Source organism: Eschrichtius robustus, chromosome 2 (genome assembly GCF_028021215.1).
Source record: "Eschrichtius robustus isolate mEscRob2 chromosome 2, mEscRob2.pri, whole genome shotgun sequence".
Taxonomy (NCBI): Eukaryota; Metazoa; Chordata; class Mammalia; order Artiodactyla; family Eschrichtiidae; genus Eschrichtius; species Eschrichtius robustus.
The window spans coordinates 175,155,752-175,177,963 of record NC_090825.1 but is presented as its reverse complement, the minus strand read 5'-3'; the positions used below and the strand labels follow the sequence as shown (position 1 = coordinate 175,177,963).

Sequence of the window (22,212 nt, the reverse complement as noted above, 5' to 3'; positions counted from 1 at the left end):
CTCCTGTTGTTGTTTCTACCTTAACTTTTCGATGTTCCTTGGTGAACCAGGTTTCCAAGAGCCAGGATCGCAAATCAGCCAGCAGGGAGAAGCGGTCTGTTGTGTCCTTTGATAAAGTCAAAGAGTCGAGGAAGTCACGAGACTCAGAGTCCCGCAGGTGAGTCAGAATCCAGGAATGTGGGCTGGTTTGGGTGTTGCCGTTGACTGGTGGTAACTCTGTCCTGGGAGGGTATTTTCCGAGTCCCCTGTGGGTGGAATGTTGCTTTAAACCTCTGCTCCTTTGGCTTTTAGTTCACAGACTTCCTGTGCACTGGCTTTCTTCTGTGACTTTTTTCAAACTGTTTTCTCAGGCAGATATTTTGAAGATTCTGGGAGGTAGCAAAGGCAGGGAGATGGAATGCTTTCCTGGGACAGTAGTGCTAGTTAACAGAACATACCAAATTTGCTCCAGAAGCTGTGAATAGGGAAAAAGAGTGGGACAGACCAATGAGAGAGCTGAGAGGTCCTCGTCCTTAAATAAGCCCAAGACAAGGTCCTCATAATTTTTAAAAACTAAACAGAAATGTTGTCAATCAACGTTGAGTGACAGTTAAAGTTTCCTGTCAAGAAAAAAATTTAAACTGTAGTTTAAAAAATAAGAACCATTAGTAAAAAGGCTAGCAGAATGAGACTGAGAAAGGGGGCAGGAGCACTGTTTTCTGTAGTACGCTGTACAGAACTTTCTGCTGAAAAGGGAAAGGCAGGGGGCAAAGAAAAAGTGCGGCTTTGGTGAAGTAATTAGCAAATGAGTAGAACTGACCCATGTGCGTGTGGGAATTTAACATGATAAAAGTGATATTTCCCACTAGTGAGAAAAGGACGGGCTCACCCCAGAATGGCTTCAGGTCACTTGGCTGTGCCTTTGGACAGTCCTTTGGATCTCTGGCTCACATCACTACAAATTGTCAACATAAACTGCTGGCTGAACATAAACATAAAAATTAGTTATCCGTGTAATGCAAAAGTAAATATATTTATGAGTTTGAGCTTTTGAAAGGACTGAAATTTTATAAAGGAGAGGTAGACTAAATTAAAATTTCTCTTCTGTACAATGAAAGACCAAAGAGAAGGTGCAAAGATGTGTGACAGATGGTAGTAAAGGTGTTTTGTAGTAGATAAAAAATAACCCGATAGAAGATGGACAGAAGGGGCTGCGTACATATGGTCATGAATCATGAAACGTCGTTCAGCCTCACCAGTCATCAGGGACATGCAGGTGAAAACGGCAGTGAGACTGGTTTTCCATCCGTTAATTTGATCTGAATTACAGCTGGGGGAGACAAATGCTTGTAGTGGTGGGAGTGACCTCTCCGGGGGGCACAGCAGCCTGGAGAGCGGTCCCGAGGTAGCACAGGCTTCTGAATGCTGGTGTTCCAGACCCAGCAATGCCACTTCCCCCAACCTGCCCGAGAGGAACCTGTGCTAAGAAAATGGGGCGGGGTGGCCATTTCCCTGAGGCTGGGAACAACCAGAAGGCCCACGAGGTCTGCGAGTGGTCATGTGCACTGTGGCCTCTCACTCCATGGGCTCCTTCCCAGAAGCATGCCGTACATCTGTAGAGGTGGGGGCGCACGGGGTCCAGGACATGGTGCCTGAAAGCAAGGAAGCTGCAGCCATTTTTTTCTAAGACGCAGACACAAAGTAAGGCGAGATTAGACATTTCTGCTGGTATGATTATGTGTCTAAGCACAGAGCAGAGGATGGACAGGAGACAACCTGGCAGCTGTACACGGAGACTGGAGGGAAGCGCACTGGGCACCATCAGTATCACCTGCAAAAGCAGGGCTGTCAGTGCCCTCAGCCTTGGCGGGGTCCTGCACAGCCGGGCTGCGTCCACCACCCAGCGGCCCTTGCTTGTTGCTAAATGTATCTGCAGCTCTAGGGCCCCCATCCCACCCGGGGGCGGAGCCGTGGCTCCATCCATAGCTCCCCCTGCTGGGAGAGGCCCTCGGTACTGGGCGCTGCTGCGGCTCCTGGGCCCTTGCAGCCTCTGCTGTTTGCCTCCAGGGTGCGCGAGCGCAGTGAGCGAGAGCAGTGCATGCAGGCGCAGCTGGAGCGGGAGGAGCGCAAGCGGCTGCTCATCGCCCGGGAGAGGCTGGCTTTCCACAGACATCGCCTGGAGCGGGAGCGGCTGGAGCGCGAGAGGCTGGAGCGCGAGCGCATGCGCGTGGAGCACGAGCGCAGGCGCGAGCAGGAGCGCATCCACCACGAGCGCGAGGAGCTGCGGCGCCAACAGGAGCTGCGCTACGAGCAGGAGCGGCGGCCCGCCGTGCGGAGGCCCTACGACGACGGGCGGTAAGCCACGCCACTCCTAGCCACCGCCCCTGAGGTGGCCCCTGGCGTTTAGAATTGTGCCGTGGTCCCCAGAGTCCTGTTAACACACAATTTTTACTTAAAAGGAAGCACAAGTACTTGTTACAGTCAAATTGGGTATTCTGTACTTCATCTGGGAACCTGAGATAGTTTGAGATCGGTGGAGAAATGGTTGGATAAAGAGGTGCTTATTAAATCATTAGGTTCAGGTCCCAGCACAGACCACTGCCTCCTCCCCCAGGAAGGAGATCAGACACCCAGAGCAGCACATAACACATCGGGCTGGGCACGCGGCCAGCACCTCCTTCTGGGCACCTTCCAGGTTTTGTAATCATTGCAGTAATTTGTGTTGGTTCATTCTGTTAATGAGATCGCTTTTAATTCCCCAGACATGCTGATGTGCCATACGAATACTAAAATGCTAATCACCAGTGAAAGGCCTGTTTCGGATCTTGCTGTCAGGAGTCTGGGGTGATAATCCTAGCATTGATCCTATCAGAGCTTTTCCACATGCATGGTGTCTTGGGGGAGACTGCCTGGTGGTGTGTGTTTGTTCCTTTGTTTTAATCTTCTTTCTACTGGCGTGGGTTAGAGAGGTCCCTGTGTAATATAACATTGAGACTTCTGTAAAGGGCCTTTAAGGTGTCTTAGGACTTTTTATGCATTTTACAAGATACTGAGGGGAGAGTCTGTTATGGTCAGAAATGGTTTTGAACCAGTACATTTCAAGTGCTACTGAAAGTCCTCCCCACTTGGTGTCTGCTGGGTCAAGTCTGCATTGGGATAGAAGGACAGCAGTGTACTAATTGTCCTGGTAGACTGGCCGACCCTCATGGCCGTGAGAGGTTCCCAGAGGGGATCTGCTGACACCCACTTCACTGATCCCCTCCTATAGGGAGACCGGAGCTTTTCTGTGGGGGACAAGGGGCACGTGGGGTAAGAGAGAATGGAGCCCTTCAGTCACATCCCACGTCACCCCTCCAGGCGCTCTCAGCTCATGTGGACTCTAATGATAAAGTTCCTTCTCGTTCTGTGAAGTGATAGGGGCAGTGGGAGGGTCAAGTTTACCAGCTTCCACAAAGGTAATCTATTTGGAGGAGGAGATGCACATCCTCTTTCTTGCTTCCTTTCCTAGGCGAGATGATGCTTACTGGCCAGAAGCTAAGCGGGCCGCCCTGGATGAGCGTTACCATTCTGACTTCAACCGCCAGGACCGCTTCCACGACTTTGACCACAGGGACCGGGGCCGCTACCCTGACCACTCGGTCGACAGGTCAGCCACTGACCCTGCCTGCTTGATGCATGTTTTCTTTGTCCTGGTTCATTCTTTTCTTTTCTTTTCTTTTTTTTCTAATGTGGACCATTTTTTAAATCTTTATTGAATTTGTTACAATATTGCTCCTGTTTTATGTTTTCGTTTTTCGGCCCCGAGCCATGGGATCTTTCTTAGCTCCCCAACCAAGTGTCAAAACCCTAGGCCCCTTCATTGGAAGGCGAAGTCTTAACCACTGGACCGCCAGGGAAGTCCCTGTCCTGGTTCATTCTTAATGACAAAGAGCTCCAGTGGCCCTTCTAGGCTCTAGGCTTCTAGGTAGCCAGCCCACTTGAACCAGCAGAGTGTATGTGAATTACCTGGGTTCAAGTGGAAATGTTTTCCATTCGGGGACTTAACCGACCTATCTTTTCTCCTTATGCTTTCATTTAAATTGGTTTTTTCAGGAGAGAAGGTTCAAGGTCAATCATGGGAGAAAGAGAAGGACAGGTAAGTCAGAAGCTGTGATTGTAGCCATGGTTTTCCCTGTACAGTTGGTTCTCTTCCCTTTCCGTGCCTTCTTCCTCCTCCACCTGAGTTAGAGGAAGAACGAGTAAGGGAATGCGGCACCTGCAGCGTTTTGTGGGATGACCATGTGAATAGCTTGTGCTTTGTGCTGGCCCAAAATTCAAACAAGTATTCTGAAGCCTTGTTTGGCTTTGACCCTAAGGTTCTATACACCTTAGTGACTACACCGGTACTAAAGTGCTGGAGAGCCTTGCATGAGTCTGGCAGGCTCTGTTGGGAAGTGCCTTGTGACCCACAGCGCTGACTAGACGCGATGCCTCGTGTCACGGAGCCCAGTGCACCTGGAGTGTCAATGGTCGCAGGGTCAGCACGCCCCCGCTGAGCCTCGGGAAGCAACTGAGTCAGGCCCACGCGTTTTCTCTTTGCAGGATGAACACATTAGAAAACAAGCTCAGTTTTCTCCTTTTTTCCTATCTTACATTTAGATTGAGAACTTCCCCAAAGAGCCTTGACTTTTTAGTGGGTTTCCTTGGAGAATCAGAGGGATGAGGGAAAGTTGTGGTCAGGGCATCGTTCTGGCAGAATCGCTGCCCCGTGGGTCGGTCTCCTCCCTGACTCCAGCACCGACGTTCAGTCCTATCCTCCCTCCATGCCTGAGAACATGGCTGGGAATGGCTAAGCTCCTTGACTGCATCTGAGGAGTTTGCTGCCACCTCAGGAGCAATTCCATGACCCTCACGTGATTCCTGTTTCTCTGCTCCCAGGCATAAATCTCCCATGCAGCTAAATGTACCCCTAGTGTCATGGGTTTCCTTTGGTGGAGACGTTGAGCACAGTGGTTAAATGTCCAGGCTCCGGAATCAGGACCAGGGTCACATCGTGGTGCCACCACTTCTGCTGAGCCTGTTTCTCCAGCTGTGAAAGGAGGGGAGGGAGGGTGGGGTGGAGTGGGGGGTTAAATGAGATGACATACGTGTGTCTGCGGCAAGTGTTTGCCCAGTCCTGCCGTGTTGCTCTTGATCGTGGAGAGCTATTCTCATCTGATTAGATAGTGCTCTCCTGACCGAAAGGAGTGTTTGTGTTCTCACGTCCATAATCACAAGTAAGACACAACTGCTGCCCCGAACGGCAAATGGTGACATCCGACACAGAAAGGGAAAACCAGCACAGGCCTCAGGGCCTTGTTGAACTGGTCCGTGGGTGGGTGGGTTGTTAGACAGGAGAATGTTGGTTAAATTTTAAAACACCAGGGAGAGATGGGAATGGGCTTTAAAGAACTAGGTCTTGCTGAGATGAACTTCCATCCTTTAAATGTTTCTCTGTCCAATTAGTCTTCAGAAGGCTATTGATAAAAGGTCATTCTCAAATGTCCAAAATTAAATGAAGCTGTGTAAAGCATGAGCTATAATTTTTTTAAAGTCAGTGCACCTTGAAGGTTGTTCATAGAACTGCTTCCGGAATCCCGTTTGAGATCCCTTGTTACATTTGCCAGCACTGACTTTCCTGGACACATTGGCTTGTGATTTTGCCCCTTGAAGGAACAATGTTCTGTTTTGTCCATCTTGTAAGATTGACCCCCTTTTCTTGTGCGGTGTGGGTACACATTTGGGGACGAGCGGCCGGGGGGAGCAGGCGGCGGTGCTGCCCAGGGCTCCGAGGGCCACGAAGTCAGGGCTCCCATGTGGAGCCACCGTGTACCTGCCCTGGCCCAGGAGATTCCCGTGGATGCAGACGGGGACAGGGCCGCTGGGGCGGGACCCGAAGGGGCTTCGTTACCAGGACGCCTTTCTCCTTCCTTCTCAGTTAGACCATAGTTCTGGGGCAAAAGCCCCAAAGCCACAGATTGGGTTTGTGGAACAACAAGAGAACAGGGCTGTGGAGCCAGAGCCACCTCGCCAGCTCCGTGAAAGTCAGCCTGGACCTTCTTTCTTGCAGCCGGCAGGGAAGGGCTCGGGGTGAAGGGAAAGGGGCTAGAGTGTGAGGTGTCCTCTTTCATCTTCCTGGGGTCTGTGCCGGCCGAGCAGTTCACGTGGCCATGCCGCTGAGCAAGCCGCTGGGCTGCCAAGGAGTCGTGTCTGGACAAAGTAGGACAGGATGCCAGGCCCTGCAGTGAATCATGTCAGAGGATCCCTGGTGGCTCTTCTGCTCTGGTGGCTCCCTGATTATATTCTGAGCACAGGCACCTGGCACAGCGTGGTCCGTTGCTGGTGTGGGGCAGTCGCTCAGCCCCAGCACGCTTCTGTCCATTGGTGCCTGAATCTCTGCCTTCTGATTAGGGAGAACCTAATTTGGTCTTGGGCTCCATGAGCACTGCTCCTCCCCAGGCCTTGAGCAGACATCGGGGGTGCGGCTGTGTTGTGCCAGCTGAAAGGTCCTGTGTGGCCCCAGACAGCGTACAGAACGCCTGCCGGCACTGTCTCGGGCCTGCAAGGACTCCTGTCTGAGTTATCGTCCTTGTCATTATTAACTTGTTGCCCCAAAGGCCCTGGGATCCAGGGTTGTACTGAGGCCTTCTTTCGTTTTGACCCTTTAACGTCCAGCATTACCCTGAACGCCACGGAGGACCAGAGCGCCACGGACGGGATTCCCGTGATGGGTGGGGCGGATACAGCTCTGACAAGAGGATGAGCGAGGGCCGGGGGCTGCCTCCTCCCCCCAGGTTTGTGTCTCACGTCCCATGGTGCCCGCCGGGGCCTCTCACCCAGCTGGCAGGATTGGTGTGTCCGGCCGAGGACCCCTGGTCTTGGGCATAAGCTGAGTGCGGGCCCAGCGCACTCGCCACGGCCCAGGCTGCCTCTGAGCTCTCTGAGTGCCGCTTCCGTTCCCCCGCAGCCCCCATTGCTCAAAGGGCTGGGGTCACAAAGTGCTAAACGCACCCTCCCAAACCCAGTGCCGTTGCTCTCCTGGAGGGCAGAGGTGGGGGCAATCCAAATCAGAGATGTCTTTCTCCAAGGGGCAGACGTGAGTGGGGGGACCACAGCCGAAGAATGGAGGATGACCGTGCGTGGCAGGGCGCTGCTGACGGAGGCATGATGGACAGGGACCATAGGAGGTGGCAAGGTGAGCGCTGGCACTTGGCCAAGGCGCATCTGTCTCGGTGGAGAAGCATCCGGGCAGCTGAGGTTGCCCCTGCTCTACATCGGGCACTGCTCGTGAGGGCGGGAGCAGCTTTCTCTGCTCTCCCTAGCGTGTGGCCTTGCTCCTTCCGGCCTGGGTGGGTGAGTGGGTGAGGTCTGGCACAGGAGGGGTGCCACGGGTGCTGTAGCTCCTCTTCACCGTGACTTAGCAAGGAGAGTGGGTGTGTGCAATCCGTGTGCTCACACATCCTCCACGGACCTGTGGCTCAAGAAAGGGACTGGAGTTGTCTGAGCCCTGTGTCCTCTGAACTCGACGTCCTGTGCCTGGAGGCGCTGTGTGAAAAGTGTTCCTTGTTTTCCAGGCGGCGAGAGAAGTATGTCTGGTCACTCCGGGCCAGGTCACATGATGAACCGGGGAGGCATGTCGGGGTAAGGCCCATTATCACCGGTCTCGTCTTTGCTTGTGGGCTCGCCTCGGTGAAGGTGCCGTGTGCTTGGGCGGGTGTCACTGCTGCTAAAAGGAAGGAGGCCCCAGAGAGCGTGGGCACAGGGCAGAGCCCACTGAGTGAAAGATAAAAAGAATTTGCCTTTGTTTCAGGCGCGGCAGCTTTGCCCCCGGGGGGGCCTCTCGGGGCCACGTGATCCCTCGCGGCGGCTTCGGGGGCCAGAACCGGGGGAGCCGACCCAATGACGCCCGCTTCACTCGCCGCTACTAAGTGCTTGGGCTCCTGTGTTACGTCACGTGGCAACAAGAATATGTTCTGTTAATTAAGAGTTCCCTTAAACTGTGTACAATAATTTTTTTTATCTGCTGCCATATTGTAGCTCAGTACAATGTGAATTTGTTTTTTGGTTTTTTTGGTTTTTTGTAATAAATGTGTTTCTGTTCACGTACCCTTTATTTAAAGCGTCGTGTCTTTTTATTTTCACGTCTTTAAGTAAAATGAAATTATATTTATAAATGCTAAGCCACAGCTCTTCCTTCAAGGAAGGAGGATGGAAAGGGGCAGCTTTCGGGGACTGTTGGGTTTTCCAGAAGCACTTTGCCAGCAGCACACACCTTCCAGCCTGCGTGAGCCCGGGCCCGGAGTTCATAGGACCGTCTGGGTCATGTGTCTCAGCCGTCTGTCCGTCCTCGGGGGCCTTGTGACATACCTCGGATGTTTGTTCGAATCGTCCACATTTTGCCTCCATGTATGACGCCCTTGCTGAACGGGCTGTTTTGTGTGGTAAAATACACGTAACATGAAATTGACCATTTTAACCATTTAAGGGTAGAGTTCAGTGGCATTATGTACATTCTCAGCGTCATACAACCATCCCCACCGTCCATCTCCAGAATTTTTCTTTCTTCCCAAACTAAAACTCTGTCCCCATCACACACTCAGTCCCCAGCCCCCTGGCCCCCACCACCTACTTTCTGTCTCTGAATCTGACTCCTCTAGGGACCTCGTGAGTGGGATTGCATCCTGGTGGGGAGGAGAGATGACCACGTGTGCCGTGAGAGGAGCAGAAGAGCTGTTGGACACCAGGTGATGAAGTCCACAAGGTGATGAAGTCCACCTCGGGGAGTGGCAGGGGCCGGAGTGGAAGGAGAGTTGCCAGGACAGAGGAGTCGGGGTTGGGGGGGGGGTCCTCACCCCACATAAGGTGCAGGTGTGTTCAGGGTTCAAGTGCTGCCTGGACTCCAGGGGTGGCCGGGTGGGACAGTGCCACCTCCCCAGGTCAGCTGTGTTCCTTGTCTCTAGGGGCCCTGGGTCTGTATGGATGGGGCTGGGGGCAGGCCCCCCCTATTAGGGGAATAGTGCTCAGAGCCTGCCTCTTGGCTCCCGTCTCACACTCAAGTAGGGTCTGGCCCTGTCTGAAGGCTGAGATGTACCAACAACCAAGGCTGACCGGGCCCCTGTCCCCCCAGGGCCTCCAGACAAGGGAAGACAGACACAGGACCAGGCCTTTCCACCTGTTGGCTGAATACATCTCCACCAGGCCAGGCACATCCTGCAATCCTAATCCCTGCAAGTTTATACCGCACGTGGCAAGAGGGACCTGCGGACAGGATTAAATTAAGAACCTTCACATGGGAGAGTATCTGGGGTTACCTAGGTGGGTCCAGTTACCAGAAGGGCCCTTGTAAGGGAAATAGGGAGGGAGAAGGGCAAGATGGGGACACGACAGCGGAAGACCACACTGCTGGCTTTGAGGACAGAGGAAGGGACGCCAGCCAAGGATCACAGTGGCCTCTAGAAGCTGGGGAAGGCAGGAAACGGATTCTTCCCAGTGTCCAGAAGGAACCGGCCATGCCCACACCTGGATTTCAGCCCACTGAGACCCATGTTGGACGTCCAACCACGAGGTGATTCTGTCCCGCGAAGACAACTGGCAGCACCAGGAGACATTTGCGGTCGTCATACATGGTGGGTAAGGAGGCGCTGCTGGCGTTTTGGGGGTTGGAGGCAGGGGTGCTGCTCAACACCCCGTCCCTGGGGTGGCCCCAACACAGATTTATCCTTCCCGATATCAGCGATGCCAAGCTGTGGAAATCTGCCCCAAGGTGTTGGGCGCTGTGATGGGGCACCCACGGGGCACTGAGGAAGCCCAGAGAGGGCACTCGAGGAAGCGGACAGGGGAGGCTTCCCAAATGAGGGGGCGTCTCAGCTGGGGGCAGGATGAACACAGTTCAGCCAGGAGGAAGGATGGCCTAGTGAGGGGCTGCAAAGTTGTGGGCAAAAGCTGGCGGGAAAGCCAGCTGTGTTCTGGGAACTGAGGGCCGCTGGCATGTCCAAGAAGGACTGAGGGGAGGCAGGGCCCCTCTGAGGAGTCTGGGCTCACAGGGAGGGCAAGGGGAGCTGCAGGTGTTTGAACAGGGGAGTGACGTCATCAGACATGGTCTCAGGGAACAGATGGAGGGGGCAGGCCCGGAGGCGGGGCCAGCAGGGAGGTGATCACTGGCAACAAATACAAGTCGATGGAGAGTAATAGGGGTCTGACTGGATGAGGGGACACAGAGGCAAGAGCAGCACTGGTCTCCAGGCTGTCAGCTTGGTCTTTGTGGACAGTGGGAAAGCCATGGGGTCAAGCAGAGCCCATGGCCAACCCTGGGCCAGTGACTGTGGCCACCACAGCCTGGGTTCAGTCCTAGAAAACACACACACACACACACACACACACACACGCGTGCACGCGCCTAGAGCCGATGGAAGAGTAACTCCATTGTCAAGTTCACAGAGCTGCAGGGGAGCCAGGGGTGCTGAGCATGTCCCCAGGGCAGCTCCTCGACCTCCTACAAAGACTGGCTTCCTTTCCTGTGTGCTTTTCTGGGCCAGTATTGGCTGCTAATAGAGGGGGAGACCTGCCAAGGCTCCTCCTCCCCGTAAAATGGTGACAACAATAGGAGGGTCGTGAGGCTTCAGGGAGCCTCGTGGAGCACATGGCACCACCCCAGCTCCCTGCGCCCTGAGCACAAACCCCTCCTGTATTCAAAGCCGGGAATGAGTCTGTGGGGTGACATGGTTGGAAGTCTGCGCTCCAGGGAGGGTCTCTTGGCAGACAGAGGGAACCTGGCAGTGAAAGTTTCTCCATCTGTGAAAAATGGGCCCACGAGGCTGCTGGAAGGGCTCTGTGGATGGAGAGTCAGGCTGGGACAGCTCACAGGGCTTGTCCTTGAACCCAGGATGTGCCCTCAGCCTCCGAAATGGCCAGCACCAGCTCCCTCCTGGGCGGCAGAGGATCAGGGATGGCCCCAGGCCCCACCCATCCCACCCTCATCATAGACCCGCTCCCACCTCCACAGGGGCCCAGGTGGCTTTCAGGTGACACACAGGACATGAGAGACCCCACCTGGAGACCATTCCTGGAGACCAGGGTGGCACAGGTCACTCAGGGCTTTCCCTCCCCGAGCACCCTGCCCTTCCCCACTCCTCCCTGGCCAGATGGATGGATGGACGCGTGCTGGCTTCTACTCCCAGGTGAGCCTGGGAAATGCCCCGGCCTCTGGTCTCTGCTTGCCTCATTTGTAACAGTGCTGTCCTCTCCTGAGTCATGTCCCTGGGTGAGCTCTATCCCCTAAACCAACTGACATGAACTCCAGAACTCCTGGGAACAGAGGATCCTGTGCCAGCTCAGGGCACCATTACCCAGGCCTGCTCCCTGTTCCCAGGGTAGCTTCCTGGGCCAGTCATTGGCTCCCACCCAAGCCCACCTCCTACCCTGTCTGGGGCAGAGGTTTCCTCCTGCCGTCACCATGGTGGGATGCTCTGTGACTGGGTGCTGGGGACCTCACAGGGAGCATCTCAAGGGCCCACCCTCCCCAGAGCTCCAGCTGGACGGAGAGACATTTAGGTCACCAGGCAGCTGACCCAGCGGGTGTCAGAGAAGGCTTCCCAGGGGAGCCCAGAACGTCTGGAAGACAGGGCCCTTGTGGGCCAGGGAGACCCCCTGCACGGCCATGACCGCCAGGTCTGTGCTCCCCAGGAATCCCCAGGTTGTGGGGAGAGGGTGGAATGAGAGTGGAAACCAGGTGAGGGCAGGAGGGTGGGGACTAGACTAGGCGGGCAGATCAGTGAGCCGAGCAGGACAGAGAATCAGTGGCTCTGGGGGCTCCCGGCTGTGTAGACCAGCCCTTACCCCCAGATTGCCCCACCCTGTGCTCAGGCTTCCAAGGACTGAGAAGACCCCAGACCCGGATGGGCCCTGAGCCCCGGGGCAATGGTCTGCTCCCACTCACCATACGAGGTCGAGGGCCCACCAGTGGGCAGGGCCCAGATACAAAGGGGTGAACCTTGGCCTTCGGTCAAGGTCAGGCCCTGAAGAGCCCCCAGAAGCCAGAAGCCCACGCCCCGGGGGCCAGCACACGGATCGGGGAACACTTCCAAGTCCTTTATTGGGCCGGCAAGGCCGAGAGCTGCCCTAAGAGTGGGGTCCCAGTCTGGCGTCCATGGCGCCCCAGCCCCTATTCCCGCCTGGGGCAGGCAGCTTCCTCTTGACAGGCTACTTGGTTCGCTCCTTCAGGTATTCCCAGCCCTCCTTGGAGTACTCCCAGGCCTTGGAGGGGGCCACGGACAGAGCGGACATCACCGTGCTGATGCCTGTGGGGAAGGAGGGCCCAGCACCTTCAGTGGAGAGTTTTAGAGGCACCACTTCAGGCTCTGTCAATTCCACGCGGGGAAACAGGTGGAGGCCACACATTGCTCCCACCTCCCTGGAATCTCCACTCCCTTTTCTCTTTCAGATCCATTGGGGGCAGCGGCGGGGGTGGGGGGGGGGCAGCAGGTGCACACAGAGCAGGAAGGAGAGTGATGGAAAGGCATGGCCAGGAAGGGAGGTGGGAAGTATCTGGGGCCACTCTCCTGCAAGCAGACGGACCAAGGCCTACCTGAATTCCAGGACTCGCGGATGTTAAAGTTAAACTTTGGAGGAGCTGGGAGCTGGGAAGAGAGGGGAAGAAGGGGCTGGTGAAAGGGGAAGGCCTGGCAGCCCGCGCCTCCCTCACAGGCAGGGAGAACAGCACACGCCCCAGTGTGGAGAAAGCCAAGCAGGGCTGGAGGGACCGGGGATCAAAGGCCACCCCTGAGCTGACACCCCTGCTCCCGCCGAGCCGTAGCCTCAATCCCAGCTCCGAGTACCTGGGGTATCTTCAGGCCTGTCTGCTCGCACACGTACTGGCTGAACTGGTATACGGCGGTGGGGACCACCTCCTCAGCTTTCTGAAGAACCGCCTGGCTCTTGTCGCTGGGCCCCAGCAGCTCCTGGTCGTACACAAGGTAGACAGCGCCCCCAGCCACACTGCCCTTGATGAGGAACCTGCAGGCAGAGAAAGGAACCACAGCAGCTCGGCAGATTCTGCTGGCCACCTCCCGGGTCGAGGCCCGCGGGTATGGGGGTGAGGGTTAGACCCCTAGGGGGAGGGGCGTGCCCACAGTTCAAAGAGTGACACACCTGAAGCCAGGCAGCTAATGCGGGAAGCACAGGGCATTTTGGGAGCCCAGAGGCGTGCCTGACCCACAGCACTTAATTTAAGGCGTGCAGGGATACTCAGCTCCATTTAACTGGTAAACTGAAGCCTGGAGAGGAACAGTGTCACTCAAGGTCCCGCAGAGGGCAGGGAACAGTGAAGACTTAAGACTCCTAACCACCTTCTACCTTCCAGCCCCGAGGGATGCTCCGCGAGGAACCCGCGGGGGTTTTCTAAGCGTCCCTGGTCATTTCCTGTCTGTCATACGCAGCTCTGGGTGCGCATTAACCTCCCAACAAACGCGTGCGGCACTCCCATATTACAGAGCAGGCAGCTGAGGCTCGGAGGGGTCTCGGGTACAGAGTGGGAAAGGCACGGACTCGCTAGGAAGCGGGAGGGGGGCGAGAAGCTCCACCCTGTCTGGACAGACACGGGAGACCTGACGCTACGGGCGGCGGAAAGCCGATCGGGAGCAAACCAGATGGAGGGTGCTCGCAAAAGGGAACATTCTCGGGGGCTTGAGGCCCTCCTGGTGGCCCCACCAACCTCATCAGCGACCACACTCGGGGTACCATGACCGCTCCGCTCCGCGCGCAAGGACACTCGGCTCGCCCGCCACTTCCGGTCGCGGCGTCGCAGAGGCCTCTGGGAGGCGTAGTCTCTTGTCAGCCGCAAAGGCCTCCGGGAGTCGGAGTCTCGGCACCGAGACAACAGAAAGGGGTTGCGGTCCCACTGCAAAACAACTGTGCGAAGCTTAGCCCTCAGGGCCCGACCGCCGCAAAGCTGTCTGGGAAAAGTAGTCGGCAAGTCACGTGAGGCGCCGGACGGCTCGTCTAGCCGCCAAGCCTCCTGGGAAATGCAGTCGGGCGAGGCACGGCCCTGGTGACGTGAGGGAAAGAGGAATTGGGTGTCATGAGTGGGGCCTGAGGAGGACCCACAAGATGTCGGAGCCTGGGAGATCCACCCGCGCCGGCGCGGGGGACTAAGGGCCCAGGCAGAGGAAGAGAGTGCCTGGAAGCCGGTTGTCACGGCAACACGAGGGCTGATTTGTACGAGAGAGGCGGGCCTTTAGTCACGTGATCAGGTCAGGGGTTGAGGCCAGAGGAGAGCTAGGCGGGAGGCTGTTGCCCGGCAACGCCTGGGCGCGGAGTCCCCACAGTATAATCCCTCCCCCCGAGGAGGTGGGCTCGGAGTCACGTGACTCAGACCCTACGGGAGGGGGCGCGGTCGGAGCCTGGCGGACGCAGCGGTGAAGAGAGGGCAGAGGGACGCGCGCGTGGCTCCCAGGCCCGGACCCCAGCCCCGCTGGACAGCGGGAGAAACTGAGGCCTGAGTGGGTGAGTTCGCGGTTGGGAGCGTGCAGTGAGTCGCACGCTCCCTTTGTCCAGAGGGGAAACTGAGGCCCGGCGAGGTCAGGGGGCCGGTGGGTTCTGCGAGGATCGGGTTTCCTCCTTTCCTCCCCCATCAGAGCCTGGCTGCTTCATCCGTCCATTCATCTATCCGCCCACTCACCCACCCAGCTTGCCAGCCAACCCCTGCGGGGCAGCTATGGTCAGGGCCAGTTTGAGGAGAGTGTTGAGCTGTGGGGCTTCAGGGCTTTCCCTGGAAGTAGGGAGAGGTGGGAAGGTGTTCCCTGCTGAGGGGACGCTGGTGTGACTGGGTTAGGGCGAGGAGTTCACTTTTCTGAGAACTGATAGATTCATGGATAGGAAGTGGGGAAGATGAGGACAGACAGAGGGCCGAGGCCAGACCTGCTGGGTCTTGTGGGCTGAGGTGGGGGGTGTGGTCTCCATCTGGGGCAGTGGTGAGCCCTGGGAGGGTTTGGAGCAGGAAGGGACATCCCAGGTGTTTTTGGACAAAGATCCCTATGGCCTTTCCTCTTTGCCCCATGCAGTTCAGAGGATAGAAACCCTAAGATGTGATGGGCTTGTGCCCTTTTCAGGGGAGATCCATGACCCCGTGAACTTTAATCACCTGGCCTGTTTATATCTTTCACCTCCCTGGAACAAGTAAATCGGCTCCCCCAGGTGAAATCACATCTTAACCCTGATGACACTGGCACCTCCATCTCCAAGTCAGTCCTGAGTGTCCGATTCCTTCTGGGTGTCTCCAGACAGACTTATCTTTCTGGGCTCCCCCACCTCTCACCTCCCACATTCCTCATATCACTCTGGGTCAGTCTATCTATTGAGTACCTACTGCATGTCTGGCAGTTCAGGGCACGGAAGATCCAAAAGGGAGCAAAACAGAAGCAGGTTTCCATTTCCTCTCTGCCCTCATGGAGCTGAGTCTAAGGGGAGAGAGGGGTCCTGAACAGGTAACAAATCATCAAGATGATTTCAGGGGATGACAAGTGCTGAGAAGGAGAAAAGTTCTGCAGGTAAGGGGGGAAGGGGACCAGGAACAGAGGTGCTTTAGAGAAGGAGGCCAGGGAAGTGCCCTCTGAGGAGGTGATTTTTGCGGCCGAGACTTGAAAGAAAAGAGCAAGCCATTGGGTTGTATTTGGGAAGAGCATTCCTCGTAGAGGAAACAGCCAATGCAAATGCTCTGAGGCAGGATGGTGACTGGCTGGTTCCAATGAACAGTGAAGAGGCTGGTGTGGCAAAGCAGAGTGAGCAAGAGGGGCTGGTCCAAGCAGAGCCTTTTTGGTCACCAAGGCTTTTGTTCTAAGTGAAATGGGCAGGGTTTTCAGTAGGGGAAGAAGATTGCTGCAGTGGTTCAGGTGAGCTAGATGATGATCTGGACCAGGTGGTGGCTATGGAGATGGAGAAGAGGGGGCAGGACCAGGGGCATCACCACTGGTTCTTCGAACAAAGACGCCGTTGGGGAAATGGGTGTGACTGGGGTGCGACTGTGGACCAGGCTTGTGCCGGCCACCCTCTCTCCCGCTGCAGGCCCAGGGAGGGCCATGAAGGTGCTGCTCCTCGCGGGGCTGGGAGCCCTGTTCTTTGCCTATTATTGGGATGACAACTTTGACCCAGGTGAGTGCCTGGGGGTGGGGGTGGGAGGAACGTTCTGGCTGTCCTGTCCATCCCCCAAGCTGACCACCCCTGCTCGCTGCCAGCCAGCCTCCAGGGAGCCCGTGTGCTGCTGACTGGAGCCAGTGTGGGCGTCGGGGAGAAGCTGGCATATCACTACGCGCGCCTGGGCTCCCACCTGGTGCTCACTGCCCACACCGAGGCTCTCCTGCAGAAGGTGAGACACTCCATCTCAAGTTTAATTGGTGGCGGGGGGGGGGGGGCAGGGAAGGGAACAGGGCCTGGGTTTGAATCCCTGCAAGCATTCAGGCTTCCTGTGTGGCCTTGGGTAAGTCACTTAATCTCTCTGAGGCTTAGTTTCCTCATTTGTAAATCAGAGACAATAATAGGACCTTCTTCTGGGTTGCGATGTGGGGTTGAATCAGTAAGACAGTTGTAAAGCAAGGACTGTTCCTCACTAAATAGGAGTATTGATAGTAACCAAAGGCTGTGTGGATAGCTAGGGTTCTCAAGTTCAAAAGTGGGTTGGGTAGACACTTAGCAACAGCCCAGTGTTGTTTCAAGGAAATGTACAGCTCTTGGGGATAAACCTTCCAAAATTTCAAGAGGCCAGAAATCTCAAGATTTATTTGAAATCTGCGTTTTAAATGTTGATGGTTGAACAAGCAAAATGTCCCCTATTCTGGCCCATGGGCTGCCAGTTTGCTACCCCAGTGGTAAAGCTTCGGGCATGATGTTGAATGGAACCTGAGGCTCATAGCAGGGGAGGGGGCTTCAGGCTGGGGCCTCTTTAGGGCCGGCAGGTGGAGGGGGGCCAGCTGGGGTGGAGGGGCCCACGGGCAGCTCTGGCCCCCCCAGGTGGTAGGGAACTGCGGGAAGCTGGGCGCTCCCAAGGTCTTCTACATCGCTGCGGACATGGCCTCCCCTGAGGTGCCCGAGCGCGTGGTGCAGTTTGCGCTGGACAAGCTGGGTGAGGGGCGGGGCCTGGAGTCTGGGACCTTGGCCTAGGCCTTAGGGGCACGACCCAAATTGGTGCGGGAGTGTGGTAGTAACGGCCGTCTGAGGGCGGAGATTTATGGGTCCGGGGGCAAGGCTAGGGGTGGCGCCTCATGGCATCCAGTGGGTGGAACTTTGGACCGGGCCTCATTAGACCAGGGATGAAGCCTGGTTAGGGAGTAGGGCGGGGTCTCTTTGATCTTAATTGGGGCGCTACCTGGGTCAGAGCTCATCGTGTCAGTGCTCTGGCCGGAGCATCGCTAGTTCAGGGGGCAGGGCTATGGGTGGTGTCTCATAGGGCGCGGGGGGCGGAGCCTCAAGGACAGCTCCGGGCTGATGGGAGTCTCTCCGGGCCAGGAGGGCTGGACTACCTGGTGCTGAACCACCTCGGCGCCGCCCCAGCAGGCACGCGGGCCCGCAGCGCCCAGGCAACACGCTGGCTCATGCAGGTGCTCCGCCCACCTGCAGCCCCAGCTCCGCCCTCCCGCCAGACTCCACCCTCTCACCATTCCCCTCTCGGGCCCTGCCCCTCCCAGCTCCAAACCCCAACTTTCCGGGTTCTAGGCTCCGCCCTCTTGACCTTGGCTCCGCCCCGGGCTGGTGTTCCCCCTCTTCCGTTCGGAACTCCGCCCCAGTCCTAGAGCCCCGCCCCTACATACCAAGGCCACGCCCCCAGGCTCTAGGCTCCGCCCCTGCCCCTTCTGGCCTTCGGTTCCTCCTCCGCCCGGTGACTCGCAGTCGCCACCTCCAGGTGAACTTCCTGAGTTACGTGCAACTGACTTCGTTGGCGCTGCCGAGTCTAACTGACAGCAAGGGCTCCCTGGTGGTGGTGTCCTCGTTGCTAGGTGCGTGTACGCGGGGCGGGGAGTGGGGAAGCCACGGGGCCGATGGGGACGAGCCTGGAGCGGGCAGGAAGGCTTCCCGGAGGAGCAGCGGCGTGTGGCCGCTCAGCCGCTGCCCTCCCGCGCCCCCAGGCCGCGTGCCCACGTCCTTCTCCAGCCCCTACTCGGCGGCCAAGTTCGCGCTGAATAGCTTCTTCGGCTCTCTCCGGCGGGAGCTGGACGTGCAGGACGTGCACGTCGCCATCACCATGTGCGTCCTGGGCCTCCGGCATCGCGCCTCGGCCGCCGAGGGAGTCAGGTGAGGCCTAGAACGCGAGCCGGGGCCAGGCTGAGCGGGGAGGAGGTGTGGGGGGCCGCTCAGCCGTAGCCACAGTCCCCACCGCACCCTCCTGTCCCCAGGGGCGTCACGAGGGCCAAGGCGGCCCCAGGGCCCAAGGCAGCCCTGGCCGTGATTCGTGGCAGCGCCACGCGTGCCTCCGGCGTCTTCTACCCGTGGCGCTTCCATCTGCTCTGCCTGCTTCGCGGCTGGATGCCACAGCCAAGGGCCTGGTTCATCCGCCAGGAGCTCAACATCACGACCCCCGCTGCTGCCTGAGCCCCTGGGCTTAATGCCCCTTCTTCTTCCCAGAAGAAGATCCTCCAGCCAGTCGTCCTGGAGCCTGGACACACACCGAGACACCTCTGAGCGGGTGGCCAAGGGCCAAAAGAAAGTCATCAAGACAGAAAAGTAAACCTGAGAAAAACTACCAGCACCTGAAAACAGTCAGAACTCGGGGTGTGCCCGGCATCTTGTCAGGGACTTGGAAGGCAATTACCTCAGTCTTCTCAGCTGTCATTGATGATATGATTGCTGCTTCCATTTTGCAGATGAACAAACTGAGGCTCAGAGAGGCTATGTGACTTGCCCCAGGGCCCTGGCCACATCAAGCAGGTCACAACACCACTGAGCCACCCTTGGAACCCTCTCTATTTGCGACCTGAAACCACTGCGTCCCTAATTTGTTCTTTCCACTCACTAAGCCTCGGAGCGTCCCCCAACCCTTTTCCCGAGCACGGGAGCCCTCGAAGCTGTCGAGTTGATGGTGGGGTCTGAGGAGGGGGAAGAGGAAAAGAATGTGTTCTGGGCTGGATCCAGCCTCCCATTTGATAATAAAAATCTTTCTTCCCTTGCACATCTGTTGTTCAGACTCCTTGGTCCTTCCAATTTGCTGGTGGCAGGAGGTGAAGAGGGATGTGTGTATTGGTGCCAGAACTCTCACCTTCATTTCACAGGTGGAGAAACGGAGGCTGAGAGACAGGTGGATGTCATCCAGGAAGTCAGGGATGGAAGGAAGTGTAACCGATTGTGGGCCAAAGGCTATATTTGCAGCACGAAGAACATGGTTTGTGCACCAATAATGATAACCTGCATCAGGCGCTATGCACTTGACATTCATGACATCTTCACAACCAGAGGTCAGTGCTACCATTGTTACCATTTTATAGATGAGGAAACTTAGATGGGAAGTCAGAGGTAGAAGCTGGGATTCTGACACCAGACTGTCCCTCTTTAAGGCAACGTGTGGGCTGCATCTGCACATCACTGGTATTTAGATTAATGAATTAAAAATCGACACTTTCCTTAAAATGGTAAACCAGCAGTGCTTGCAGAAAGAAAAAGCAACTGTAAAGATAAAAACTAAATGAAAGCAATGTTATAAAAACAAAACAATGTTTTGAAGAATGAAACAATGTTATAAACAGCTAGCTACGGGTTGGATAGGGAGGGTGGGAGGGAGACGCAAGAGGGAGGGGATATGGGGATTTAAGTATAGCTGATTCTCTTTGTTATACAGCAGAAACTAACAACAATGTAAAGCAACTATACTACAATAAAGATGTTTTTTTAAAAAAAACTAGCTGGGCTTCCCTGGTGGCGCAGTGGTTGAGAATCTGCCTGCTAATGCAGGGGACACGGGTTCGAGCCCTGGTCTGGGAAGATCCCACATGCCGTGGAGCAACTGGGCCCGTGAGCCACAACTGCTGAGCCTGCGCGTCTGGAGCCCGTGCCCTGCAACGGGAGGGGCCGTGATAGTGAGAGGCCCGCGCACCGCGATGAGGAGTGGCCCCTGCACCACGATGAAGAGTGGCCCCCGCTTGCCGCAACTAGAGAAAGCCCTCGCACGAAACGAAGACCCAACACAGCTAAAAATAAATAAATAAATAGAGTAGCTATTAATTAAAAAAAAAAAAGAAAAAAAAAAACTAGCTCCTGTTGGCTGTCCAAGGCTCCAAGATTAGCAGGTGTTCCAAGGGCTAACTCCAAACAGACCAGCCTCAAATTGATACTGTCTCTTGGAAATAAATAGGATTGAAAGATAAAAACCAGAAAAAAAAAGTTTTTTGTTCCCACCACGCCTCCTATCCCTGCACCTAAAATTACATCAAGTTATATCAAATGCCACCAGGGGGCACTATATCACAACGCTTTCCTTAGCTCTAGCCCAGAGCTTGGCTTCATATATAGTAAAACCAATTTCTCCGTTTGTGGAAATTTTATTTTGTGCCAGGTATCACATCTTGCTCAGTTTGGAATAGGTACTATTGTTGTCATCATTCTATAAATGGAGATATTTGAGTAGTGGGAGCTGAAGTCTCTGGCGCTGGGCCAGCCAGCTGGCGGCAGAGGTAGGATTCCACCTCTCAACCCACCCGCAGAGGGAGACACCGCAGCCACAGCCACGCCCACCCGGTCCGACTACTGGTTTGGGCCCGCGAGGGTAAGCGGCGCATGCTCAGGGGGCCCACAGGGACGCCTCCAGCCGCCAGGGGGAGCCCGCGACATTCCTGCCTCTCTGGCCCGCGCCGCCCGCGGGTTGGTAGAAATCCCAGAGTTCGGCGCGTTTGAGGTCCTTCCGCCGCGGCAGCCATTGAGGAGCAGCAGGTTAGTGAAGGCCAGCGCGAGTACCATCAGCTGCCATCCGGACCCTTGGGGGCCCCAGTGCAGCTCGGGGGTATGGTTGGGTGCAGCGAGCAAGCCCGGGGGAGCCGAGGCGCGGGGTTCCGGGCGGCGGGGACCGAGCCGGGACTCACCTCCACCCCCCTCTTCCCACCCCTGTCCGCAGCCATGGCTCTGCGCTACCCCATGGCCGTGGGCCTCAACAAGGGCCACAAGGTGACCAAGAACGTGAGCAAGCCGAGGCACAGCCGCCGCCGCGGGGTGAGTGCCGGGAGCGCATTCGGGGTGTCGAGTCCCGAGGGCAGTGGGGAGCCCTGGTGTCTTAAACGGAAGAAAGGGGGTGTCGGGCTTTCCCAGAGCAGAGTGAAGATGCCGGTTACGCGCCTGCGCGGCGAGCGCCCGCCGGGGCTAAGTAACGGGGGACCCTCCCGGCCCGTGGATTCGGAAGCTGAGGCAGGAGCGAATTGGGAGCGGGTTTAGACGCATGAGCAGGAGTTTGCCGAGTAGAAGGGTTTCTGGATCGGAGTTGGAATGTGGAGGGAAAGCGGATTCTTTGTGTGTCAGGTTGAGGAATCGTAGGCTCATGGGGGTTTTATATCTATTTCTTCATTAAGCGGCCCCGACTCCATGGTGCCCAGCTTGTGTCCAGGGCGAGAGGGTTCTGGCCCCGGGGAACAGCCCGTGCAAAGAGCCGGGTGTGACGTGCCACTTTGATGTTGATAAGATTGGGGACTGGGGAGGATTTGGGCTTCCCTTGTTAGCAGACACACAACACTCCACCCGGAGACCCTGAGCAGTCGGGCGCCCCCTTGGAGCCCCGCCCTGACGCCTCCCTTCTCCCGCAGCGCCTCACCAAGCACACCAAGTTCGTGCGGGACATGATCCGGGAGGTGTGCGGCTTTGCCCCTTATGAGCGGCGGGCCATGGAGCTGCTCAAGGTCTCCAAGGACAAGCGGGCCCTCAAGTTCATCAAGAAAAGGGTAGGTAGGATCCCTGTGTTAGGGCCAGGGTGGGACTTGGGGCTCAGGCTCACGGCCCTCCTTGCCCGGCAGGTGGGGACACACATCCGTGCCAAGAGAAAGAGAGAGGAGCTGAGCAATGTCCTGGCCGCCATGAGGAAGGCGGCAGCCAAGAAGGACTGAGCCCTTCCCCTCTGTGCACAATAAAACTTTTCCAGAAACTTGGGGTTTCTGTGCTGCCAGTGGGAAGGGGGGGCCATCTGCTGGGGCACACGTGTCCCTGGGCACCTTGGTGACAGGCAGGGTGGTGGGCACAGAAAGAAGCCACAGCCAACCAAGC

At 56.6% G+C, this 22,212-nt stretch overlaps 4 protein-coding genes across 15 annotated transcripts in view; 3 read left to right on the top strand and 1 right to left on the bottom strand.

The window, feature by feature from the left end:
- The window catches only part of SAFB (scaffold attachment factor B), a 34,222-nt gene extending 26,112 nt beyond the window's left edge, over nt 1-8,110 (top strand). The window contains exons 14-21 of one of the 2 annotated variants that reach the window (XM_068537200.1): nt 51-157; nt 2,047-2,334; nt 3,488-3,625; nt 4,072-4,114; nt 6,673-6,791; nt 7,092-7,192; nt 7,572-7,638; nt 7,808-8,110. In XM_068537200.1, coding sequence (XP_068393301.1) covers nt 51-157; nt 2,047-2,334; nt 3,488-3,625; nt 4,072-4,114; nt 6,673-6,791; nt 7,092-7,192; nt 7,572-7,638; nt 7,808-7,925 — 981 coding nt within the window. In that variant the 3' untranslated portion in view covers nt 7,926-8,110. Of the gene's footprint in view, nt 1-50; nt 158-2,046; nt 2,335-3,487; nt 3,626-4,071; nt 4,115-6,672; nt 6,792-7,085; nt 7,193-7,571; nt 7,639-7,807 lie in introns of both variants that reach the window. The other variant, XM_068537199.1, reaches the window with a different exon arrangement.
- Nucleotides 8,111-12,069: 3,959 nt separating this feature from the next.
- MICOS13 (mitochondrial contact site and cristae organizing system subunit 13) lies at nt 12,070-13,904 on the bottom strand. The gene is made up of 4 exons (XM_068537196.1): nt 13,706-13,904; nt 12,831-13,008; nt 12,581-12,632; nt 12,070-12,293 (listed from the first exon to the last, which is right to left on the bottom strand). The coding sequence occupies exons 1-4, from the start codon at nt 13,732-13,734 to the stop codon at nt 12,196-12,198; spliced, it is 357 nt and encodes a 118-aa protein (XP_068393297.1). The 5' UTR covers nt 13,735-13,904; the 3' UTR covers nt 12,070-12,195.
- A 26-nt stretch (nt 13,905-13,930) lies between these two features.
- Nucleotides 13,931-19,351, top strand: HSD11B1L (hydroxysteroid 11-beta dehydrogenase 1 like). Of its 10 annotated transcripts, none has more exons than XM_068537194.1 (7): nt 13,931-14,496; nt 16,054-16,140; nt 16,228-16,354; nt 17,491-17,582; nt 17,885-17,978; nt 18,108-18,273; nt 18,375-18,776. In XM_068537194.1, the coding sequence occupies exons 2-7, from the start codon at nt 16,123-16,125 to the stop codon at nt 18,568-18,570; spliced, it is 693 nt and encodes a 230-aa protein (XP_068393295.1). In that variant the 5' UTR covers nt 13,931-14,496; nt 16,054-16,122; the 3' UTR covers nt 18,571-18,776. The 10 variants fall into 10 exon arrangements, with proteins under 10 accessions (XP_068393295.1, XP_068393292.1, XP_068393291.1 ...); XM_068537195.1 differs by lacking the exon at nt 13,931-14,496 and adding an exon at nt 16,996-17,107 and having other exon boundaries at nt 16,023-16,140; nt 16,224-16,354; XM_068537191.1 differs by lacking the exon at nt 17,491-17,582 and having other exon boundaries at nt 16,224-16,354; nt 17,810-17,978.
- A 1,440-nt stretch (nt 19,352-20,791) lies between these two features.
- RPL36 (ribosomal protein L36) lies at nt 20,792-22,093 on the top strand. Of its 2 annotated transcripts, none has more exons than XM_068537197.1 (4): nt 20,792-20,898; nt 21,080-21,174; nt 21,759-21,893; nt 21,966-22,093. In XM_068537197.1, the coding sequence occupies exons 2-4, from the start codon at nt 21,082-21,084 to the stop codon at nt 22,053-22,055; spliced, it is 318 nt and encodes a 105-aa protein (XP_068393298.1). In that variant the 5' UTR covers nt 20,792-20,898; nt 21,080-21,081; the 3' UTR covers nt 22,056-22,093. The 2 variants fall into 2 exon arrangements, with proteins under 2 accessions (XP_068393298.1, XP_068393299.1); XM_068537198.1 differs by having other exon boundaries at nt 20,884-20,968.
- Nucleotides 22,094-22,212: the final 119 nt, after the last annotated feature.

Excerpts from the sequence above, each read along its gene's own strand:
- MICOS13 (XM_068537196.1), bottom strand. The coding sequence starts at position 13,734 with ATGGTACCCCGAGTGTGGTCGCTGATGAG. Across the intron at positions 13,009-13,705 it reads CGAGTGTGGTCGCTGATGAG|GTTCCTCATCAAGGGCAGTG; the intron begins GTTGGTGGGGCC and ends CTCTGCCTGCAG. Across the intron at positions 12,294-12,580 it reads CCGCGAGTCCTGGAATTCAG|GCATCAGCACGGTGATGTCC; the intron begins GTAGGCCTTGGT and ends CCTTCCCCACAG.
- HSD11B1L (XM_068537185.1), top strand. The coding sequence starts at position 15,891 with ATGATGATCTGGACCAGGTGGTGGCTATGGAGATGGAGAAGAGGGGGC. Across the intron at positions 16,141-16,223 it reads GGATGACAACTTTGACCCAG|CCAGCCTCCAGGGAGCCCGT; the intron begins GTGAGTGCCTGG and ends GCTCGCTGCCAG. Across the intron at positions 18,274-18,374 it reads TCGGCCGCCGAGGGAGTCAG|GGGCGTCACGAGGGCCAAGG; the intron begins GTGAGGCCTAGA and ends TCCTGTCCCCAG.
- RPL36 (XM_068537197.1), top strand. The coding sequence starts at position 21,082 with ATGGCTCTGCGCTACCCCATGGCCGTGGGCCTCAACAAGGGCCACAAG. Across the intron at positions 21,175-21,758 it reads GGCACAGCCGCCGCCGCGGG|CGCCTCACCAAGCACACCAA; the intron begins GTGAGTGCCGGG and ends CTTCTCCCGCAG. Across the intron at positions 21,894-21,965 it reads TCAAGTTCATCAAGAAAAGG|GTGGGGACACACATCCGTGC; the intron begins GTAGGTAGGATC and ends CTTGCCCGGCAG.